The following is a 23,595-nucleotide window of genomic DNA, read 5'->3' as shown; positions in this document are numbered from 1 at the left end:
TTGAGAAATACCAACAGTTACTGACCATAATATCCGAAACATTTTATTACAGCAGAAAATACATGAAATTACAATAACTCAATCAACATATATTTCAAGTAATTTTGACAGTCATAAAATGTAGAATACTAATGATGCTATTAATTAGTTAATTATGCTGATATTTACATCTACAATGTAAAACCATAAACCAGACTGCAAAAGTAATTTTCACAAAGAATAGAATGCTTTCCTTTGAGCAAGTTGGAAATCCTTTTGTACATCATGCAACTGATTATGTGCACTTCTCTGCTTTTCCCCCCATTTTAATTTGCTTTAAACAAGTTGTCTCTGTTGAATTTTCTCAACATAAGCTTATCATGGAAGTCTTAACATGCATAAGTCTGACAATTCTCTGAAATGACAGGTCTTCATCTGATGTTTTTTTTTTTGTCTGATTGCAGAGAGGATCACACCTACTGACAACAAACAAAGGTTTAAGAACTTCTGAATTTTCAGTCAGAAATGATCACACCACCTGGTTGAAGTAGTCTCCATGCGCAAGACAACAAAGGTGAAACAAACATTTAAGCAAGTGTTGAGTTTGTATGATGTTCATATAGTGCATCATTCTAACTTTTGCTTTGTTTCTGTTTTCCAGGAGAGAGGAAACACCTGATTGACAAAGTATTATGAGGAAACTGGACAGGTAACAGAATCATTTCTTTTCTTAACAGAATTTTTCAATAGAAATTGTTTCTTTAAGTGGATTGCTTGTAAACTATATTTTTGTTTAATTTGGACTTATTTTCTCTATAACTTTCCATATTGAAATGCTGACAAATTACACTTCCTTGTGTGTTGTATTGTAATTTTTATGGCACAATTCTGGTAACAACAGCTACCAGTAATTTACCATAAACTTTTTATTTTATTTTATTTTATTTATGTTTTGCAATAAAATATCAATATATCACACAGTTCTGCCATGTCTTTCACTCACGTAGACCGTTCTTTACGTTATATGTGTTGTTTTTATCTTAAGTTGCATAGAAAAGTTTACACTTCTGAACTGCTAAAGTTACTGCTAAGTATTGTCAGTTTTGGTTGCCAGAATTTTACTGTATTTTAAAAATATTCATGTGTCTTTCACTAATGCTTGTGGTGAGATTCTCAGAGGATTGTTAGGTCTGCTCATAGAAAGTCCAAGAAACATGAATGTCAAAGCCTGAAAAATCCTTGGATTTTAGTTAAACCTCAAAGGGAAATATTTCATATTAACCATCTCTTTGGAGGCAACGTGCTACACATTATAATTTTGATGGGATCAAAAGAAATAAAACAGACACATAAGTGGAGTTCCACACAATCACCCAAACCAAAAGCACAAATCCACGCTGCTTTATATTGCAATAAAAATAATAATCATTTCCATTGAGCATAAGGCAAAATTCCAATCTAATTGAATCTGAATCTATAGGCTACATGTATATTGTGAAATGATATGAAATTGTGTTGTCTTTTCCAGTGAAAATGATTCTCTTGAGTTCGTCGATGGATCAAACCGGTCGACCCCAGCAGCAGTTCTGCGCGTCACAGCGGCTGAATGAACCGGACTGAAGCAACAGCTGCAGAGACTGCAGTGGAAACGCGCTCTGTGAGATCACTGTACGAGCGCTCACCGGCTCCTGCGCATCCAGGTAAGACGCATACTTGGTCTCGGGAAAAAAAAAATAACAAAAAAAAAAAAAGTCAGTCAGTCAGCCCATAATTTGTTTCCATTTTGTCTGTTCATACGAACCTAAAATTAGCAGCACGAGATTTCAGATGAGCTACATTAGAAGTTCAGTTATTATCCTATTTGTTACTAGCTTCTGCTATGTTGTGTATTTTGTAAAACCTTTTATGCGCACTTCAGTGATGCATTTTTATACAGATGTCAGATTGACTTTGCACGTCGTTAACAGCATTCTGCAGCCAATTTCTAATTGCCTCCTGCAGTGGTGTGAGAACCTACAGATCTTTTCTTTCTCCTGTGGCACATGTCGCGTCAAGAGGAAAAGGAGAACAATTAACAAGAGTCTTTTTTCTCTCTCGTTTTTTTCTCAATTGGAGACTCAGTTGAAGATGTTGGGCAAAGATAAAGTCTAGGTGTCCCTTTCATCTGTCCCGTCAAACCCCGGGAGTTCATTATGTTCCACCAGCTGAAGGATCAGACGGTGAACGGCAGCTGTCAGGGAACCACCTTGGACTGCAATAAGAGCGCAGATGGAAACGCGCTCCAACTCCCCACTTTTTCAACCGCAGCTAAAGTCCGAGTGATCATCACCTTCACTCTGTGCGCTGTGTCTGCCGTGTGCAACCTGATTGTGCTGTGGGCAGCCGGCAAAGGCGGAAAGCGCAAGTCTCACGTCAGGATCCTTATAATGAACCTGACGGTGGCGGACCTGCTGGTGACTTTCATCGTGATGCCCGTGGACGCGGTGTGGAACATCACGGTTCAGTGGCAGGCGGGGGACGCCGCCTGCAGGCTGCTTATGTTCATGAAGCTTGTGGCAATGTACTCCTGCGCCTTTGTGACCGTGGTGATCAGTCTGGACAGGCAGTCTGCCATCCTCAATCCTCTAGGAATCAGCGAGGCCAAAAGGAAAAGCAAAATCATGTTGACCGTGGCCTGGACCATGAGCTTCATCCTCTCTCTCCCGCAGGTAAGAGGGAATGTATGTCACCCTGACATCAGGGGAAAGATTGACATCAAACTTTTATTACTCTACACCACTGTAAAAGCACAGTTGTATAAAAATACAAGTGGATCTCAGCCAGTCATTGAAAAGTTAATTAATTTCAGTAATTCCTGAATAATAAGAGTAAATAAGTTTTTAAATGCAAAAATGTTGTGGCCTTGTGTTGGCATAGCTATGGAGAACAGCTGACTTGTTATCCAGCAGATTTACAAGTAGATCATTGCTAAAGATGCAGGCTGTTTGTGGTGCTGTGTCCAAACGTATTAATGGAAAATTGAATTGAAAGAAAAACTGACAGAAAAAGACACAATATTCACTTAGTACTTTGTCGAGTTTCTCTTTGCTTCATTTGCTGCATCTGAGACTTGGCATTGTGGCAATGCTGAGATGTTTAAGATACACAGATGACTTAAAGTACTGATTTCATCTGCAGGTCGTGCCTTATGAATCCTCCCCAAGCTCATAAATGTGCTTTGTTTCACAATCCAGTCAACGTTGCATCTATCCCTCTTTCTTGTGCAACTATTTGTACCATACTTTTTTCCTTCCACTCGTCTTTCTATGTGTGGTATATGTTTGCATGCTGCACTCTGAGTCTTCGTCTTTGGGAATGACCTGTTGCGGGTTACACTTTGTGAAAAGAGTTTCAGTGATCACATACCTGTCAAAAACTAAATTTTTACTGGTCTTTTGTTGTTTCAATACCAGAACTGAAATAAGTTCTGGAAAGACATATTTACATAATTATTGCATGTAATACACATAAATAACCATTTTCATTGAATAATTAAAATACAATTTTATTGAGACAGCTGGTTTCAATAAACCAACTGTTTATTGGTTTATTGATGCCCCTGTGATCAAAACAACTTTAAAAATATCTTCTTTCAAGACATGTAACTTATTTTGTTCAAGTCACAAAAACAAGGTTTAAAAAAGGTTGAAGGTTCTGAAAATATACCAATTACAGAGTGATTAAATTAGTCTGAGACACTGAGCATAAATGAGGCAGCTCTTCATTTAAATTAAATCCGATCTTTGATCAGGTGCAGCGTGTCCATCCCTGAGCTCTGCAGAATCTCTGCAGGTTCCCAAACATCAGGGAGGAAGTCACTAATCAAGTCTCAAAACACACCTAGAGCCTGACAGCTAAACAAAATCTCTGCCAATACCTGTAAATTAGAAGTGTTTCATATGGTGCAGTAGGTGGAAAGCAGACCTAGTGCAGACCTTTTATTAAAATCTCATCATTTGAACCAACGTAACAAAAAGCTGCTGAAAGGAGATGGATAAAATTTTGAAATGCATGTGTTTTGATAAAAATAAATAAATAAGTAAAACCTTGAAACAACTTTTTATCTAACTTTCTTCTCCAATAAGTTCTTTGAAACATGAACCCTATTTCACAAAGCCCATTCTGTTTATTGTTTGTTTTCTTTGTTTATTGACTACATTTTAAAAGATCAAAAAGGAAATCATCTTGTGAAAGCTGCTTGACTTTAATCCTGCAGCCTCTGAGTTCCAAGACTCTCATCTCACAGAGGAATCATGCAGTGAATGCTGGATTCTGGTCATTTCTCCGTATCTCTGCTGTGGAAGGTCACTGTATCAATTTGTATTTACCATGGCATCAATGGAAAGGTCACGGCCACTAAGTGTAATTTGCACATGGTGTTAGTTTGTTACATAGGGACTCCCAAAATGAAGCAAATCTTTCTACTTAATTACATTTTCTATAAATTGAAAGTTGTAGTATGTTGTTCATTGCGACAAGAAAATATATATTTTTCCTGTAATTGCAGACACTGTTAAGTGTGACTAATGCGTACAAAACATATAGGTTAGCAATGAAGTGTGACCAAATGGACACTAGCATTGCATGCAGGATTTCAAAACCAGCTGAAATAAACCTGACTACTCTTTTTCACTTCACCGCCAATCTAATTTTCACGAGAAGCATACATTCAGCATCAAAATGGAAAATTTAAATCTACATTGGTCATGTCATAAAGAAAGAAAAAGGTTGATTTTGGTTATTTTCCATCTTATCCACTGTGGTTCCTTTGGGGTTGTGAAATGAAAGGGTACAAAACTCCATGTTACTCACAGGAAGCTTAAATGGCCAAAGCATTTATGTATAGCATAGATCTAAAATAGAATAAGTCACTTGTTTTGGTCTTGTTTCACCTCTTCAATGTTTTTGTGTATTTTTCTGTGGTCTGTATTGCTAAGATTAATTTGAATTATTTTTATTTTGTTTTACTTTCAAGATGTATAATGTCTCCCAGTGTGAATCAAATTGCTTTGAAACTGGTCAAGAGTGGGTCTTCTCCCAGTATTGCATTCAAATAAAAACATCAATGCCATTTAGATACTTGAAACCTTAAGGGCAAATTGGCAGTTCAATTATTCTTTAAATGTGACTAAACCTTAGTTTGTATGTCCTTTCTTCCCCCCTGTAGGGGGTCTTTTGTGGACTCTAGTGTCCTTTATATGAAAGTAGGCTGAGGGGTGAAGAGAGGGGGGAAGACATGCAGCAAATACCTGCAACGGCCACGTCGAGGACTCAAGGCCTCCAAACGTGTGTTGTGCTAACCCCTACGCCACCACAGCACACTCCTGTATGTCCTTTCTATTCTGAAAAAGGAAAGAAAGACAGGTCTGCTCCTAAATGGGCTTCAGTGAGCAATGTCATCCTGAACGGATGCTGTTTGCTCCATTAAACTGCTTGTAATGGATGCATTTAGGGAAATCTTGCCAAAATAATTGTACATTAATGTAATTTTGTGATTTATGTAAAGCCTGAAAAAAAACTTTCCATTTTCAGTGACCAGAGCAGTCAACCCACTGAAAGGTAAGTGGAAATCTTGACTTAAAAAATAAAGAAGAAAACTGTGACATTTCTAGGCTTACAAAAAAAAAATACTTTAGCATATAAAAGAAGACCAAATCTATCTTCTCTTTCTGATACATCATGGGTTAATTCATTTCCAGACAGATACTTTTGTTTATCATTTTCCATTACCATGAGCACCTACAAAACCTGTATCAAATGTCATGATATAAACTTCTTCTTATTTCTGAGAGGCAGCCAAGTGTTTAAATTCAGCTCATGTTTCCACCCCACAGCTTGCACTTTCTCTAAAGGCCACTGTGATACATGCCCTCAATTTGAGTGATTTCATGTCTCTTCATTAAAAATGGCCTAAAACCGATTAGAAAAGGAAAAAGTTGTAGAAGGTGGAAAATAAGATTGAATGTGATATTTGGATTTAAGGATCAGAAATGTAAATTTTATCTTTGGTCAAAAGATAAAGTTTTTTTGCTTTGTTTAATACCAATTTTGCTTTGTTGTTACAAAGCGGGTCTTTTGGTTATCTTGGTGGTTTCCCTTTTTGGGTTTAGTGCTGAGTTGGATGCAAATTAAATGCGCTGCAAAAAGTTACTGAAAGACATAGTCAAGTCAATGTTTATTGAAATAGTACATTTACAAAAGCCTCATCTGACCAAATGCTTCACAACAATCACACAGACAAAACACAAAAATAAAATTAAGTAGTACAGAAAAAAAATAAAAAATAAAAGTTTGATTTTGTTTTGGTCAATGTGCCACTCCAACATGGTTCAGGAAGTCTGAACACAGAATGCTGACTCTGTGTTTGAATCTCTGGGCACAGCTTGCCCTGAAGATGCTCTTCCTGCGAAGCAGACACCATGGGGACAATGAGCCAATTAGAGGTGGACTGTGATTGGCTCATCAGTATTAGCTTCTTTTCAGGAATCCCCATTTGTAAGCCCACATACAATGCCACAAATATGTAAAAGAAAAAAAAAATCATCTTATAGATAGATTATCATTTCAAACTCTTCTAAAAATGATTTTACTTTACACCGAGCAGAGAGCCTTAAAAATAATTCCAGTTTTATAAAACCGTGGTTTTATTTTTTCAGAAAGGGTTTGATTTGTATTCATGAGCGGTTAAAATATGAATCAGACTGGGGCACCGCTAATAAGATGACTAATAATATCCTATGAACTGTTACAGAGGCAAATGGAATTTTTTCATGCTTTGTAATGCAGAACAATTGCGATTTACTTTAAAGTATTTAAAGAGTTTTTACATTTTACATAGTTTATAAAATAACGGGTTTCATGTGTAGTACTAACATGTTTAAAGGAAATAAAGTGTGATAAAACATGACTAAGAACATATATCTATCACTGGGAGTAATATTGAAAACTAGAGATGCACCAATCAATCAGACTGATCATTTTTAACTTTGATTCGTAACTGGAGTCCAATATTTTACAAGCACAAAGATGTGATGTGTTTATAAAAGGATTTTGAGTTTAATGATCAGATAAGTGTTTAGGTCATTATTACACTCTGTTTATCCAGCCAGTCCTTTGAAATTCATCAGGTGCCAGGATGCACAAAGTCATCTTACTTCCTTACATACTTGACTGACATTTGATGATAAAGCAACAGAAATCCAACAGTTTGACATCTGAGGAATGATCGTCGATTTTTTTCGCCAACTTATTTTACATCACGTTTTTGTGATGGTAGAAAAAAGTTTCACTTTGGAAGCATTTAGGATTTACATTTCAGCAATTTGATACATATTCTGTGAGTGAGTTAAATGCCAAACGTTTAATGGAGCATCAATTATTGTCGTTGCCAGTAATAGAAATTTGTCAATTTTCGCCTCGATCAACATTGATAGATAAGTTGGATGCATAAAAACCAGCGTACTTTTAGATCTAGTTGAGAAAATCCAGATGAAACGTACAGGAAACCTGCTTTTATGCGTAAACAGGGATCATCTTGCATCTCTGATTGCGAAATTAAAATCCAGGTTCAGCTGAATGTGTTTATTGACCAGCAGAGAACCCATTTAAGTTTTGAGTTTGTTTTATTTTTATATCTGAGTAAGAATTTAGATTAAGTTACAGACAAATAAGTATAAAACGTCATTAAGAATTTAAAGGAAAGTTGTCTGTGACATCACAATAACATGAACAGGCTGTGATGTCACATATTGCTTTGTTGTGTAACACGGGGTATAAATAACTCCGCTTGGTAACATTCTGCCAGGTTCCACGGTATTTCAAGAAGAGTAGGCATCAAGTTCAGTTCAGAAGAAACATGGAGTTATTGAGGAGAGACGTGCAATTGTTAGTGGATGGACACGCCATATCTGCTATCAGTGAATACATCAATCAAACACATGAAGAAGACTGGCTGGATCGACAATTTCTGGTCCTGGATGAAGGTATCGAAGAGGACGAGATACCTTTTAAGTTATTTAATGAATGTTTTCTCCGGTTTTGTCAGGGACGTTTCTGAGAACCTGAACTACGAGTATGGCGATATATAAAAGTCATGTTCGGAGATCAGGTCTCTCAGGCCTTTGCCCGGGCGATGGGAGTCGACGAAGTCGTCCAGGGAGACTGTGCTCAGGTGCTTGACGTCCTCTTCCTGAAGCACGTAACATCTATGTCTCCAATGGATGATGAAGACCCCTTGTCGATTCTGAGGCCGGGCTTAGGTCTCAGTTCTTTGGCGCGAGCTGTCATCAGTTTAGTCCATGAACTGATGACAGCAAGGAGACGTGCCGAAGGACTGAGGGCGTCCCTAGAGGAACAGAGACAGGACACAGTGCGACTTTTTGTGAAGTCGTTGCTGTGTCTGGGCATCAGGGAGTCAAAGACACGGAGGTGTCTTGATTCCCTGATGGAGGCACAGGAGCGCATAGTTCATCATATCTGCGCTGACATCGAGAGCCATCCGGTGGAAATCCAGGTGGACTGGGTCCCTGGGCTTGTGAAAAAGGTTTTCAGGGACCTCAGAGAAACCTTTGGATGTTCTGCCAGATGGGCTCTGGGCTTCATGGAGCACGAGATTGTCGACGACACGATTGTGTCGTCTCTTTTAACCCAGATTGAAAAGCACCAGAAGAAGAGGGGCAGTTTTTTCTCAAAACTTTCTTCTGGTGCCAACATCTTCAAGAGGTATTTTATCAAATGAAATGCCTCTTGAAGATGTCAATCTCGGCTGTCGATCTCGGCTCCATGACGCCCCCCTGTGCCTCCGCCTCTCTGTTCCTCTGTTGGTCCTGGTATCGAGTCCTCTCTCCGTGCCTCCGTCGGTCCCAACCCCAAAAAGCCTCCAATAATTACCTTAACAATTATTTCCAGTCATATTTGATCACTTTAAATGTTACTTAAAAAGGGATGCATAGTTCGTACCACTGTTGCCTTGCAGTTTGATGGTACTGGGTTCAATTCTTGGCCCGGGGTCTTTCTGCATGGAGTTTGCATCATCTCCCTGTGCATGGTGGGTTCTCTCCGGGTACTCCGGCTTCCTCCCACAGAGTCCAAAAGTATGACTGTTAAGTGGGTTCTCTAAATTCTCCTTAATGAGTGTGTCTCTGTTTCCCTGCAAGGGACTGGTGACCTGTCCAGGGTGACCCAGCCTCTGACTTGTTGACCGCTGGAGATAGGTACCAGCACACTTCCTGACCCCATACTAGGCCTTAAGAACTGGATGGATGGATGGATTATTTCAATCATATTCTATAAAATTTGAATGTTACTTAAACAGAGAGTCAAACTGAATTGAAGACACAAAGAAAAATCAGAAATCGGTATTAGTGCAGCAGGTTTTTCTTATTTATTCTGGTTTTTTTTTTAGCTTTAAGTCACCGATTACTATAAAGGTGTGATAAAATAAATGGACCACGTTGGTCTAACTTGATCCTACGCTGTGATTTTCCGTGAAAGTTGCAACATCAGGGAGCTCTTGAGTCCTGGTAGAGATTTAACTTTAGGACGCAGCAGTGATTTCACTCGGAGCGTCGCTGAGCACGGTTCCTGAGCTCATCCTGTGTTTTCCGCTAATCCGTTTCCAATGCTGTGCCGCCCGAGGGCTCAGAGACCAAAACCCATTCCCGGCTGATTTCCAGGCTTTTCTGCTCCACACCGTCGCCTGTTTTGTGCTGGTACTCACTCAGAGCTCCATCTTCAGCCTGCTGGCCATCGCGATCGACAGATATCTCGCGGTGAAGATCCCGCTGAGGTCAGTCCGCACCTCGTCACCGCCTGGGGTTTTATTTTATCCTGGCAAACATGCAGACGGGGAAAGCTCATAACTCGGATTGAATTCCTGAACTCCCAGAGGTGATATTATGGCTCTCTGCCCTGGGCATCATCGCACGAGGGGGACAACATAACAGCTCGGAATAAAATTAAAAAAAGCTCTCTTCATTTCTTTCTGATATTTGATGGAGTGTTATTGGATATTTTAATAAAACATGGCATAACAAAGAGGCAGATGTTGTTTGCTTAATTTAAGGATTGCTTTGAATAGATTAGAATGTTTTTCTCTCACTTTTATTCGCTACTGGAATAAAAGTAGTGATGCTTGTTTAGCATAAATATTGCCTCATACCTTTTGATTTTGGTTGGCCTTGACTTCTGTCTTGTTTACAGCAGAGTCCTTCACAGTCAGGCTGCTGGAAAATTTCTTTGGTCTTTGTTCTTGACAGAAATTTGTCCATTTCATGGTTTGTTTGAGGAGCAAAGCAGCTTCATAGATTTGACAATCAACCAATTAGAAAGATGAGCATGGCTATATTTAGTTATATTTTATTATAAATACTGTATGAGAAAATTAAAAATGTCAGTACAAAATTTATTAGAATTAACTTTTTCACCTCTTACAATTTTATGAGCTTCACAATAATTAATTTCATGATGGAAGGCTTCTGCTGGCCCCTCACAGAACCTCAGCCACCACTCTGAAAATCACTGCTCTACACCTATTCACATCAGAACAAAGAACAAACCACTGTGACATTAAAATCAGGTTAATAGAGCTGTTCTCTTTTTTTTTTTCCAACAGATGTTTATTTTCCACAATGTGACCATAACAGTGCCTGAGAACTTCACCCAGTGCACCACCCATGGTAGTTTTATCCATCGCTGGCAGGAGACTCTCTATAACATGTTTACATTCACGTGCCTCTTTCTCCTGCCCTTGGTCATCATGATTTTCTGCTACACGCGAATCTTGGTGGAGATATCCAGCCGCATGGCTCAGAATAACAGTAAGTCACAAGTCTCACTTCTGCAGATCAAAATTATTGTCTGGAACAGAGATGATATTTTTATTTGTTCTAGCTCTGTCCAGAGACATCCATCTTCGGCGTTCTCACAGTAACATCCCAAAAGCTCGGATGAGAACTCTGAAGATGAGCATTGTCATTGTGACTTCGTTCATCATCTGCTGGACGCCGTACTACCTGCTTGGCTTGTGGTATTGGTTGTTTCCTGAAAAAATGGAGGAGACGGTCTCTCATTCACTTACTCACATGCTGTTCATATTTGGCCTCTTCAATGCATGTTTGGACCCCATCACCTACGGCCTGTTTACAATTCACTTTCGTCAAGGTCTCAGGAGACGTCGTCAAAATTCGACCACCCACACAGAGTTAGAAAACAACACCTGTCTGGTGCAAATGTCTGGCTTATCGTCTCGCAGGCAGATCACCTCTGGTGGTTCTGGTAAACAACCAGGAGAGGAAAGTTACAGCAACAACTTAAAAAATGCCTCCTGTACTGTCATTTCAGTGAGTGAGGTTTAATGGCTGAAAGCCTTTCAGGAAAAAACAGGTGTACTTACTTATTAATGTTGCCTACTTCATTGATTTTGTTATGTAAAGCTTCATACATTGAAGTCAAAAATGGTGGAAATATCTCATTTCAATTATACCAATGAAAAGATTTAGAAGAGTAGATGCAAAATCTTAACATGCTACTGTTTTTGTAAAGATTGAAGGAGACCATCCGTAGAACTCAGCAACACTTTTATGCTCTTAAAAAACATAAAAAAGAGTCTAAAAATTTCTAACTTGAGAAATTTATGCTCACAAAACTCACCCACTGTCACTATGATGACTGTTGTCAATGTGATGATATGATTGTTGACTGCAATAGGGCTATCTGTTGCACCCATGGTATAAACAGCATTGTCTTTTTATTGCTCAGTTTAAAGTTTCCTTTAAGACTGAAATGTAATCCAGAAACATATTAGCAAGAAAATATATATTTTTTCTGTTTATAACAGTGATCTCTGCTTTAGATATGCATCAGAAAAGTGCATTTTGTGTAGTCTTTTTGTAATTAAGCTCTCTTTAATTATTTAAGATTTTGAGGTTTTATCCTATATGATGATATTTACCCTTTACAAAGTTATACTTTAAAGATAAAAAAATGACAACATAAAACAATTTCATTTACAATTATTTCAACACACTTTAAATTGTCTTTGAAACATTACAACATGGTGTTCTTCATAAATTGCCTGATTTGTCTGACGCTCCCAAACTGATGGATGTTTCCTCCTACCTCCACAAAGTGTAAATTTCAGCTCACAGATTCATAATAGTTTCTTTGACTCTTATTCTTTAAGAAACTATGTATATAAAAAATAAAACTGAGCAGCTTACATGTTGAATCCAACCTCACAGCTGATGTGGATGTGCTTGCTGATTTGTCTTTTTGTTTAGAATGGCTGGTCTTGTTTTCTATGGCAAGAAATAAAGTTGACAAAATGGAAATGATTCTTAGAGTGATTAAAAGCTATGCTTTTCGTTTTTTTAACTATGTCTAGATTGACATTTAATTTATTCAAAGACTTTAATATGCTTACAATGTTGTCGTTTATAATTGAGCAGGACTCGTGTTTACATCAAAGGTCATCTGGATGACAGTAATGTAAACAAGTACTATAATGTCTACCCTACAAATGAGAAAATTTTTGGATCTGCTGAAATCCTTTCATCAACTTCTGTGCCAGTATAATATAATATTAGCTGTTTCCTTTTTTGTATTTATATACTCAAATATTTTTGCATGGTACTTGAATACTTATTGATTATTAGATTATCATTAGTGTTGTTAGCTCATTATGTTGTGTATTAATGTCAGTTTTTAGTTAAATCAGGGCAAAACACTTGATTTTGTGATGTTATTTGGATTTTATGACTGGTACTTATAATGTGAAAAAAATGCACATATTTGCCTGCTGTTTCCCTTTATTCTGTAAATTCGATTGTATGTTTCAATGTATTGTCAGTATCTCGCTATTTTTCTAATAAAAAATATCTCCCTCAAAATCAGTTGTGTCACAATAATCTAAATACCAATCTAAACATATTTAGATTTAAGGTCAGACTGACAATCTCTCTTCAGGTAACAGAACAGTCACGTCACATAGCACAGTAGCCTCTTGCTTTATGTAGATTTTAGGAAAAATGTTTAGTCAGTCTTAAGGAACATCGGCTTTCAGCTCATCACAGAATAGAAGAAAATGAGCATCTCAATCAAGATGTATTTTAAATGATGACAAATGGATTAACTGTCATTTTTTAAACTTAGAAGTGACAACAGTTTGCCATATACTTTTGACAGAAGGGTAGTTTGACTTTTTCTATGAATAGTTGTCATCTGGTTAATTTACAAACAGACAATGTCACTGTTTTGTGTAAAACATCATGCTTGGTGCTGTCACTCTTTGTTGGACGCCCAGCTAAGATCAACGACTACAGATCGGTGGCTCTTCCATCACACATCATGAAGACACTGGAGCAGCCGATTCTCTGCATTCTGCATTCTCCACAGGTGAAGCATGTGGTTGATCCTCTGCAATACATAGTAAATAAGTCAGGAATGGATGATGTGATCCTTCATGATCCATCAAATCCAATCAAAGGCAGATTTGTAAGTTTGTGAATTCAGCTCCATTACACAGATTACCTGACAGGGTGGCCACAGTGACCATGTCGAGGGATCTGATGAAGGCCTTAAGTAACTAGAGCACAAAGAACTGCCTCCCATTGAATACCTGAATACAGTTTCAATTTATTAGGCATTTTAGCACTCAATATTTCATTTGTTTGAACATCTCCTACTGAAAATGGGGTTGTGCATCTCAAGATAAATAGTTATTTAAAGTGATTCTATTCTATTATGTTCTACCAAAGTATCTGCATTTATGTCACTTACTATGTGAAGTAATATAATTATTCTTCTACCTTGATGTTGTGACAATGAGTGTGCAAAAGAGTGTGCTATTGTCTTCTCTGCAGAGCTCACTGGACATGTGAGAGTTGACAGGATGGCAGGTACATGTTCAGGTATTCAAGAGGTAAAGCTCACAAGTGACCTGAAGCACACATGGCATGTTCCATGAAATGACAAGGTCAAGAATGTTGGCAAATACTTCTCATGAGCGACACGTTTCAAAGGGACATGTTTTCCCCTCTGAGAGGGTCATTGCTTCAGAAAGTTTTATGTATTACGATGAGTCATGCTGAAAGATTTACTTTCCCTAAAATAATTTCAAGACAACTGAAACTTTAGAGTACATCTTTGGAAAAACATTGAGGCCAGGTGTCTTAGTTTAATGTGGGTGAAAATGATTTATAATTATTTTTTTAAAAAGAAAGTGAAGTGGCGTTAACATTATATGAAATTAATACACCAGATTTCTGTACACCAGATGGCCTGGCCAAAGTAATTTGTGTTACCACACGTCCACTCTTCAACACCAGTGAAGGAAACCTGCTGATACATATTCACGCTTAAAAGTTTTTGACCAAAACGTCCTTTCTTTATGTTGAATTCATCCAACAGGAAACAGACATTCTCTCAATTCGATGTTGTAGTCTCAAACATGCTGCACACCAAAGAAACCCTTTGAAAATGTGAAGTATTGATTTTATGTTTAAATTGAATTGCAATTAAACATCTCTTTGTCAAAGTGAACATCTGGCACAACTGACTATATTGGTATAGTACTGGTAAATCCAGTACTGATTTACCAGTACTAGAACTGGACTGTTTTTAAAAAATACTTCAATCTCAGTAAATATTTCTGCAGTTACATTTTTTGTAATCAAGCAACAATTGCAGTTCAACCCAGTTGTGCGAGTTAAAGTTACTCACTCGTATTTGTCGTATGCCGATAAGCACTAACTGGCAGGGAAATTAAGCTAATAATTTAGTGAAATGCAAATAATGGTCAAATTTCCAATGGATATCTCTCAGAAAAGCAAAGATGAATATATTTTGCATCATGTAATGATGATGGAGCTGATGGTGCTATAATGGCTCAAAAAGTTGAATGGAGAAAAGATGCTAAGACAGCTAAGAACTCGCCACCTGACAGAGCTCAAGGACAGAAAAACGTAATGTACGATACTGAAAGATGAAAAAACAAAAAACAATTTCAGTGATGAAGCCTTGTTTTTATGTTCTTTAGTTGTATTAGTGGATTGGTGTATTAAATGTGTGTAAAAAAAGACTTGGTCACAAGGAATTCTTACAGACAGATTTTGCAGGTGCAGCCACTCCTGATATGCAACATTTAGACAGATGCATGTGAAATGTTAGAATGGCAAGCAGAGTCATGGACATACTGTCAAGTTAATACACAAGTAACACTTTCAAATACTGTCGAGATAACAAATGTCTTCCCATCTGATGCGAAAAGCGACAGCAGGTATCTATAAAGCTTTCCCCCTTGACAGGGAAAAAAAGGAGCTGAGTCCAGAGGCTTGTCATTCATAAAACCTTTTGTGTTCACTGTTTTCTTCTCATTTTGTCAATTGTGAATCATCTCTCCGCTTTTTTTTACACCTGCTTTTAAAATATGAACAAAACATCCTCCAGTTGGTTCATCTTGACAAAAGGAACTTTGTTGTGATGAAGGTTTGCTTATAAGATTGGTATAGCCCATTTTGTTCAAAGGTTTCTTTGAAGAGACCTGGAGAGGACAAAGTATTATTAAGCATATTAATTAAATTTGCTTAGCATTATTTATTACATTAATCACCAAGTTGTTGTGCACTTTACTGAGGCCTTGACATTTCTGTGCAATTTTTTGCAGCTTGAATCGCTTTGCGCACAGGAATTTTATGATGAAAGTTGTGCTCCAGAAATTTGTTGTATGTTTGTGCAAGTTTCTCGTCTCTCTTTTATTTTCCCACCATGTCTTTTAAAGGCTGATTACCAATTAATAGTGTGAAACAATTGGGTAGATATAAAAACAACAGGTTTCAGCTGTTCCATTTTCTTTTCAGGGAAAATAAAAAAAGTAGCTTTTCTTTATCAACTGAGCTTTAAGCTTTAGTTACTCTTGTTTAAGTTGATGACTCCACCTTTCTTTATATCAGCTTTCATTTGCAAAACAACTACAAGTCTGCAGCTATTCAGTTTCACCAAATTACAGTTGACTGTTCTAGAAATACATAATAAAAAAGGTGGAGAAATGGTGGTCTCATTTCTCATCCCACAACATTCTGGGAACTGAAGAGAGGTTTTTAGACTTTTAAAATCCACAATATTTTCCCCAATATTTGTATTTCTTTACTACAAGAGAAACTACATTCCTCTTGTAGCATTAAACCTTAAAGTCTGCATGGTACAACATCCTCACTTCCCAGCAATGAACAAAATTATGCAAATGCACATCCACACTGACATGGACGCACCTCCATGTGCATCCAAGTCATCCAGAAACGTTCCACCTTGGTGAAGGCTATGTGTTCTTAATAGGCAATCAGATCATCACAGCAGATATTTATTTCAGCAAAATATACTGCAGAAGGTGTGAAGCATACAAATGAAGCTGTTTTCTCACCAGTATAATTTGCCATATTACTTTGATGAATTGTAAAGTTTTTGCCCTCCATGAAGGTTGATCTCCTATTATAATGTATTTTTAACAGGTAAACTAGATTTGTGGTTTACTAAAGAGGGATCCTTTTCGGGGGATTGAAGGTGAGAATGAGAACACCATCCAGTGAACATGTTGTATTTATTTGAAATAAACACAAGGGATTAATCAATTGAATGTTAATGAATGTAGTAATTTTTTTAAATGTTGAAATAAAATTAATTCAGGGGACTGATATAACCTGAGTATATGTTCACTACCACATATCAGAATTCCACCCAGTAAAAAGTATGTTTCACTTTTTTTTTTTTTACATTTGGGTCTTTATAACAATAAATCTGTCCTGTTTATAATTTTTATTCTCGTTATCACTGACTTCATTTTATTGTTCAGCAACAAACAGCCTTGCACAATCCTTTCACTAAACATCCTCCTCTTTCTTAAGTCTTAAGAAATTGTAAGGCTGAAACATCCTGAAAACTGCAACGTCTATCAAATATTAAACAGTCAAGATTGGAGAAATGCTTTAATTTTCCAGCATCATGGACAAAGGGAGTCTTAGCCTGTCTGGAACTCTGGACCAAACAAGATGGTGGGAAGGAGGCAGGGGTTTCCATAACCTGAACCCCCCTCCCTTCACTTTGTTTTCAATACGTTTGGCTGACAGAGGGAAAATCACAAGTCTCTGTCCTTATTCTTTAAAATATTAATATTATTATATTTATTCTCTTTTTTAACCAACAATTAATAGGGTTGAGAATTGAACAGTCACATTCTGAAGGATGTTCTGCCTTCATACAGTTTCAGTTTGCATTGATACTATATAAATACAGCTTAATATTTGGTGGGTTACTGCTTTTTCCTTTCTTAGTCGAGATTATTGCTACATATCTGGTCTCTTTGACTGCTTCAGCATCCCTGTTGAAGTGAAACTAGCTGAAGGTGCTCTTCTTTCATTCTTTTGTGTTGATTTTTTTCAATTTTCAAGAATTTCTATAGTTAGTGATGTTCAGTGTTTGGTGAAATGATAAATGAAAAATTTTGTTAGGAACCATTAGTTGAAGGTTTCCATTTGAGAAGGTGAATGAACATGTTATAAGCACTCATACATTAATAAAACATAAAGTCTGCAAACGTTAACAAAAACTTTGCACAATGTAATAAAAAAATTGGATTCGACAAGGACGGTATTATATTTTTGTTTCTGTACCTTGTATAAAAAGACTTTGAATTGGCCATCTGCCACATGGATATGAGCTCCCACATATCTGCTCTACCTTCAGGCTTAACAGATTTTGTAAAGGAAACCTTTTTTTTCTGTTGTTGAGGCTGAAGCTGCTGGGAGATTTTATGTTTTAAGGTTCTGGTCTCCAGATTTTGAGACAGCCTCCCACACTGAACACAACCTGCCCTATTGACTGACAGCTAGTTACTTTCTAGCTCTTTAGTCAGCAGGTCTATAAATAAAATACTTTGTGTGTGTAAGTGTGTGCGTGCGTGCGTGTGTGTGTGTGTTTGCTCTTATTTTAGTATATAATATATAGACTACGTACAGATTAGTTGCAATCATAAGACTTTAAATAACATCTTGTGTAACATCTTAATAACATCTTGTGTAACATCTTGTTATTTTGCTATGAAAACCAAACACATTCTGGAGGTTCAGTTGACGTGACCTTGACATTTGTCACTTGTCAAAACATGTCTGCCAAACAAGATATAAGCAAGTACTGCTCCAGTAGAGCTTAATGCACTTGAGATTGTCATGTTTCATGGGAATTAGTGAAGTAATGTGTAAAACACCTGGTGGAACATGAATAATACATGCGTGTTATTCCGTTGTTGTTGTTTTTTTTGTTCTATTTTTAGCATTTTGCTATAGGCTGCTGTTTACATATGACCACAGCTGGACTGGTGAAAGAAAGTTGTCTGGGAGTCCACCTTCAACTGCTTGACATTTGAATAAGAAATATACAATATTTATTTTTGCCAATATAATTTACAGCTACAGTATTTATTCATAGACTTTGTATCCATACACACCCTGTAAGAAAACATGTAATGTAAAATCTAACTAAAATCTGAACTTTGGGCTCTCTGGCTGTCTAATGCCTGATCCGGTGGTCATAAGCCAGAGTCTATCTGAGAAATTTGTATTGTCAATATATAATGGTCTGTGGAAATAACAATAAGCAGCAGCATCTAACTTTGTTGATGTTTCAGTGCGGTATTTGTTGTGCAGATGACTTCCCTCTTTCGCTTTCTCTGTGGGCCTGCGAGCCATTTAAAGGTTCCACAGAAGTTCACTGACTCAGAAGTATTCTGTGAACTTTATGGTTTACAATTATAGCTATAAATACATAAATAGAAGAGTGGTTTTAGGTGTGTTCTATTGTTTGACAGTATTTGCTGGTCAGAAGGATGTTTTAGTCATTTTGCAAATGTGTTTTTATGTATGTATGTATGTATGTATGTATGTATGTATGTATTTATAAATATATTCCCCTGTTTCATGGTAGATTTGTTAATTTGAGGATGTTATTGAAGACTGCTTGTTAAGATGCTTGTGAGCTGCTGCTGAGTTCTGTTTTGGCCTGAGGAACAGGTTAGGTTTTTCTGCCTGTTTGTGAGCCTGTTCAATATTAGTGAATAAACACTCAGTTGGTCTGCACCTTATCTTTGCCTCCAGGCTTTGGCTTATTCCAGCCTCTAAAGGACATTCCGACATTCTGAGGGTGGCTGTAAAATCAAACTCTTTCATTTGAATCTTTGAATACCATTTCCCCTTATTGGCTGACTTGCTCACACCTATGAGAAATGACAAATTTAATGCATAATGTTGTTATGCTTTCATTGTGTGGAGAGCTAGACTGACATTCAGTCAGTGACTGGCTGTGTAACAAGGTTGGCATGCAATACTGTGTCAATTTTGCATAGATTGATATTATCCAATTCAGTCAGGGATACATTTTGACACTGCTGATTTTCTTCTTCTTCCACACAAAATAAGAAAATATTAAATGGTAGAAGTCCACACTAATCAAACTCTGTTCTAAATAAGTCACTCTTCATTGTCTTTATTTATTGCCTATAGTTCATCTTAAGGAGTTTGTTATGAATCTGTTTTTCACAACCAAAAGTTTGTATTTATTTATTTTATTTATATTCTGACAGCAGATGATTAAAGACGTGCCCCCCTTCTAAGATCTTTGAGAGATTTAAATAAATTGAATCGATATATGTTTCAAGACAGAGTGATGAAGTGTTTGATATGAAGATTTGAAATTAATTAAATAGGCTTTCTATGTTATTGCACAACAAACGAATAAATATGCCAGCTGTGGAAAAACAAGCAAATTATCTTCCAAATAGTCCAAACAAATGAGTACCTTTTACAAGTTTATGGCTACATCTCTTTTAAAGTCAACATGTGCACAGCAACACATAGAAGCCTTTCCATGTTCTTCTTTAATGTGACTGCTCTTTGTCACATACATCAGATTTTACTTAAGTGAAACTTAAAGACACTTTTCCAAGGCTTAATGGCTTGCAAACCTACAATTACACATTGCAAGTACACATTTGCATGTGTACTTGCAAAGCATGCACACTCACATTCACCCTCCTTCTCCCTGATTGACAGGGGCTGAACTCAAGCAGGTGAAGTTGCAAAATAAAGCAGACACTTCAGTTCTGGTTGACTCAGTGGCTATGCTTATGAGAAGATTTCCACACCTCCAGATAACCCCTCTCTTAGATAATGGGACTTCCTTCCCATCATTCCTGACGGAGACATTTTCATCCACTTCTCCATCTGGTTAGAAAGTGACAGGAAGACCATTAGGTGGATATGAGGAAATGATTGTAGAATGATGGCTAGTAATTATCTTGATCTTTTTATTTATTTATTTTTTTTATTATAATGATTTTACAAAAGTAAAAGTAAAGTAAAAGTTTGTGTAAAGATTTTACAAAACATAGGGAACTTGTAAAGTAATTTAAGCCTGTGTTCAAGATTTAGCTGTCAAATAAATCCCTTCAAATTTCACTCTGGAGTTGAAACATTAACTTCAAGTTGCCCGGATCATATTCATAGCTACCATATCTAACAAAATATTTTTTTTGATTTCGCCTGTGTGCTTATTGTCACACTTTGAATTTTGGCTAAAGAAAACGTTTCTTGAAATAATAATGTTTGCTCACAGGAATCTTTCCCAACATGAGTTGCTCTGCGGTCTTTTCGTCACTCTTCTCAAACACTCCAGAATTAGAATAGAAATATATTGGACATACATTGTTCACAAATTTGCTAAATGCAATTGCTAGATGTGTGCAAATCTGAATTAGAACATGCACCTGATTCTAAAATGAGAGAAAAAAACAACCATATTTGCTCTTAAAATAGATTCATTGATCAAATGAAATTTGTAAATGAGATATTGCATTTATAAACTTGTTCACATTTTTGTAAATTATACAGTGCACAATTCTTGGCATTTTTAAGCCTAGACCTATTGGCGTCTCAAAGATCACACTTAAAAACACAACTGAAAACTGCTGATAATGTTGGTGCAGAGGAATAAGCAGGGAATAAGTCAAACCTCTGAGCTATTGACCGTACAACGATTGGGTGAAGGATGTCACAGAAAGTAGAACTCACCCCCTCCTCAAATTATCTCTATCTTGTATTGTAGTCAATACGTTTTTTTCATCAAATGAATGATCTAAACACAAGCATGACTTGAAGAAAAAAACCTGTTGCAAATTGCAGGAATCTGATCGACTTGTATCCAAGGCAATTCGCTTTGTGAATCCTGTGAAGAAACAAAACAGGTGGCAGGAACAAATAAATTAACAAAACAGAAAAGATTGAAGGCCTTACCTCACCAGTCGTTTTTTTCTGATTGTCCTTTCAGAAACATTGATGTTTTCTGTTCAAACAGAAACCTGTCGGAATTGCAATTTATGCAATGTAACATTTAGGATTTAACAGAAATTTCTTACAGTATTACACTTGTTTGACCTTCAAGAGAACTTGCTGAGATATCCTCCCCACAGGGGAGATTGTTTTTTCTTTCAGTTGAGAAAAATGTAGATTGTAGATTTAAAATAGTTTCAAAGTGATTCTGTGCTCTATACAGATTAACAAGAAAAGCCTCTCGAAGGTGACTGCTGGAGGTTTGTCTTCCTGGGATTGTGTTGATATAAACCAAGAGCTGCAGACTGAGAAGCAGCCAAAACATTTGCTTTCTCTGACAGAGCTTGGCATTTCTAAAGACCATTATATTTGATTGCACCACCAGGTTGCCACTTATCCTCTTAATTGTAATAAAAGCATAATAGGTGTACTTCATTTTCACATTCTGTTGCATTTTTTAAATCTTTGCCAGGCACTTATAATGTATTGCAATTAGCTAATTTCATGATTATCTAGTTTCAGACTTCTCAGTGACTTGATTTTTTTTGTTCTGTTATACAAACTGTGCAAGTGAAAGTTGATGCAGCATCATAATACATTTTAAGTTCTTATGCTGATTCGGCTCGCTAAGCATCTTTCATTTTCCTTTGTTTGAGCCATTCAGATTGGATTTGCGTATGTGGCAAGTGGCGGGGATCAATGTCCTTCTACATATCCTGAGTACACTTAAACTGAGGATCACAAACTGATGGTGAGATATCCCCTTGAGTATTTGATAATGGAGAGTAGCTATAACTCATCATACATGATGAGTTATAGCTCATCATGTATCAGCAGAACATCCTCAGGCCATCCCACTACCACTGAGTGATTGTACACACGATGTTCTTTTTCTAAACTACTGTTAGTTTTATGACAGAAATAATAGGACACACACCTTCAAATATGCGTCATAAGTACACTAAGTATCTCCATGAAGGTCTTGATAATTATGAAGACGTTTTTTTTTTTTTTTATTATTATTCTTTCAAATGACAAGCTACTTTTCGTCAGAAGTGGTTTTGGTCAGTCTCTTTCTCATTGCTAAATTATGAACACTGACACTGAACACTGAGTGTAAGTGAAAAGAAAGCATTATAAAATAAAGGCTTACTGGTAAAATCAGCCCTCTCTAGTAAATAATTTGAGGATAAATTGGCTTCTTTAATTTGTGCCTGTTGTTCACCCCAGGGCGTTAGTTGGAAATGAGTGTTTCGTTGTTTTTGCTGCATACAAGGTTGTGTGTGGCAACAGATGATTAAAGGCATTTCCCACTGCTCTGTAAATAAAGGATCAGTGGGAGTTTTAATTAAATAGACTGGGCATGTGTCAAGTTGGAGTGCTTGCTGATATGAAGATTTGAAAGTAATTAAATAAGTTTTCTAGATTATTGTACAACAAATGAATAAACCTGCGAGTTGTGGAAAAACAAGCAAATTCTCTGAGACAAGTGAAGCATTGATTTTTGGGATTTTTGGGACTCTACTAGACTTATCCCTATCCTTTGTTGGCACATCCTGACAATGTGATTTATTTTTCAGGGACAACATCAGCAACTCAAACCAAAAAATTAAAGGAAATGTTAATTTTGATTTTATAAAACAGGAGTAGAACATTTTCATAAAAATGGTTGGTGTCCAACAAGCTCTATTTAAGTGATTTCTTAATTCTACAGTAATCAGGGCTATGTCCCCTTAATGAAGAGATACACATACATTGCCACTCATTGCATCCCATGTTTAAAAATCAGATAAATATGTACAGTCAAAAAATACACAGCTATTTCCACACATTGGTTCCTATTTATCATAAAAAACTGATCTTTTACCCTCACTGACCAAATTGTATTTCCTCTGAGCTCCCTGTGGTGAACTGAGAGACAAATTGAAAAAGCCAGTCTGGCAGATAATTGCTGAAGCAACTGATTTTAAACAGGTTTGAATGGGATGTTTTGTTGCTTAATGACACTGCCCACCTCCCACAATGCATTATATTTGTGTTAGTGAGAGCAATAATGTCAAGTTTCACTGCATTCCTCAACGAAGCCAGCCTTTGAATACTCAGCGGAATTTGCTAAACTATTCAAACTTGATGACCAAAGAACAAAGGCTTAACAGCCTATTTCAAAAGATGAATGAAAATGACAAATGAGGCAGCTGTGGAAGAATTA

General features: G+C 36.9%; 2 protein-coding genes across 2 annotated transcripts; both read left to right on the top strand.

The window, feature by feature from the left end:
- The first annotated feature begins 1,533 nt into the window (after positions 1–1,533).
- Positions 1,534–11,809, top strand: gnrhr4 (gonadotropin releasing hormone receptor 4). Its single transcript, XM_055042334.1, is given in 5 exon segments — positions 1,534–1,596; positions 1,598–1,679; positions 2,131–2,687; positions 10,631–10,835; positions 10,909–11,809. Coding segments are annotated over 5 exon segments (1,371 nt in total). The 3' UTR covers positions 11,373–11,809.
- LOC129367708 (uncharacterized) lies at positions 8,128–9,248 on the top strand. Its single transcript, XM_055042343.1, has 2 exons — positions 8,128–9,064; positions 9,174–9,248. Exon 1 carries the CDS (start codon positions 8,150–8,152, stop codon positions 8,753–8,755), a length of 606 nt encoding a protein of 201 aa, XP_054898318.1. The 5' UTR covers positions 8,128–8,149; the 3' UTR covers positions 8,756–9,064; positions 9,174–9,248.
- Positions 11,810–23,595: the final 11,786 nt, after the last annotated feature.

Source organism: Poeciliopsis prolifica, unplaced genomic scaffold (assembly GCF_027474105.1).
Source record: "Poeciliopsis prolifica strain line A6 unplaced genomic scaffold, Auburn_PproV2 SCAFFOLD001, whole genome shotgun sequence".
In the NCBI taxonomy this organism is placed as follows: Eukaryota; Metazoa; Chordata; class Actinopteri; order Cyprinodontiformes; family Poeciliidae; genus Poeciliopsis; species Poeciliopsis prolifica.
The sequence above is the reverse complement of the archived record's forward strand: the minus strand, read 5'-3'. Positions and strand labels throughout refer to the sequence as shown.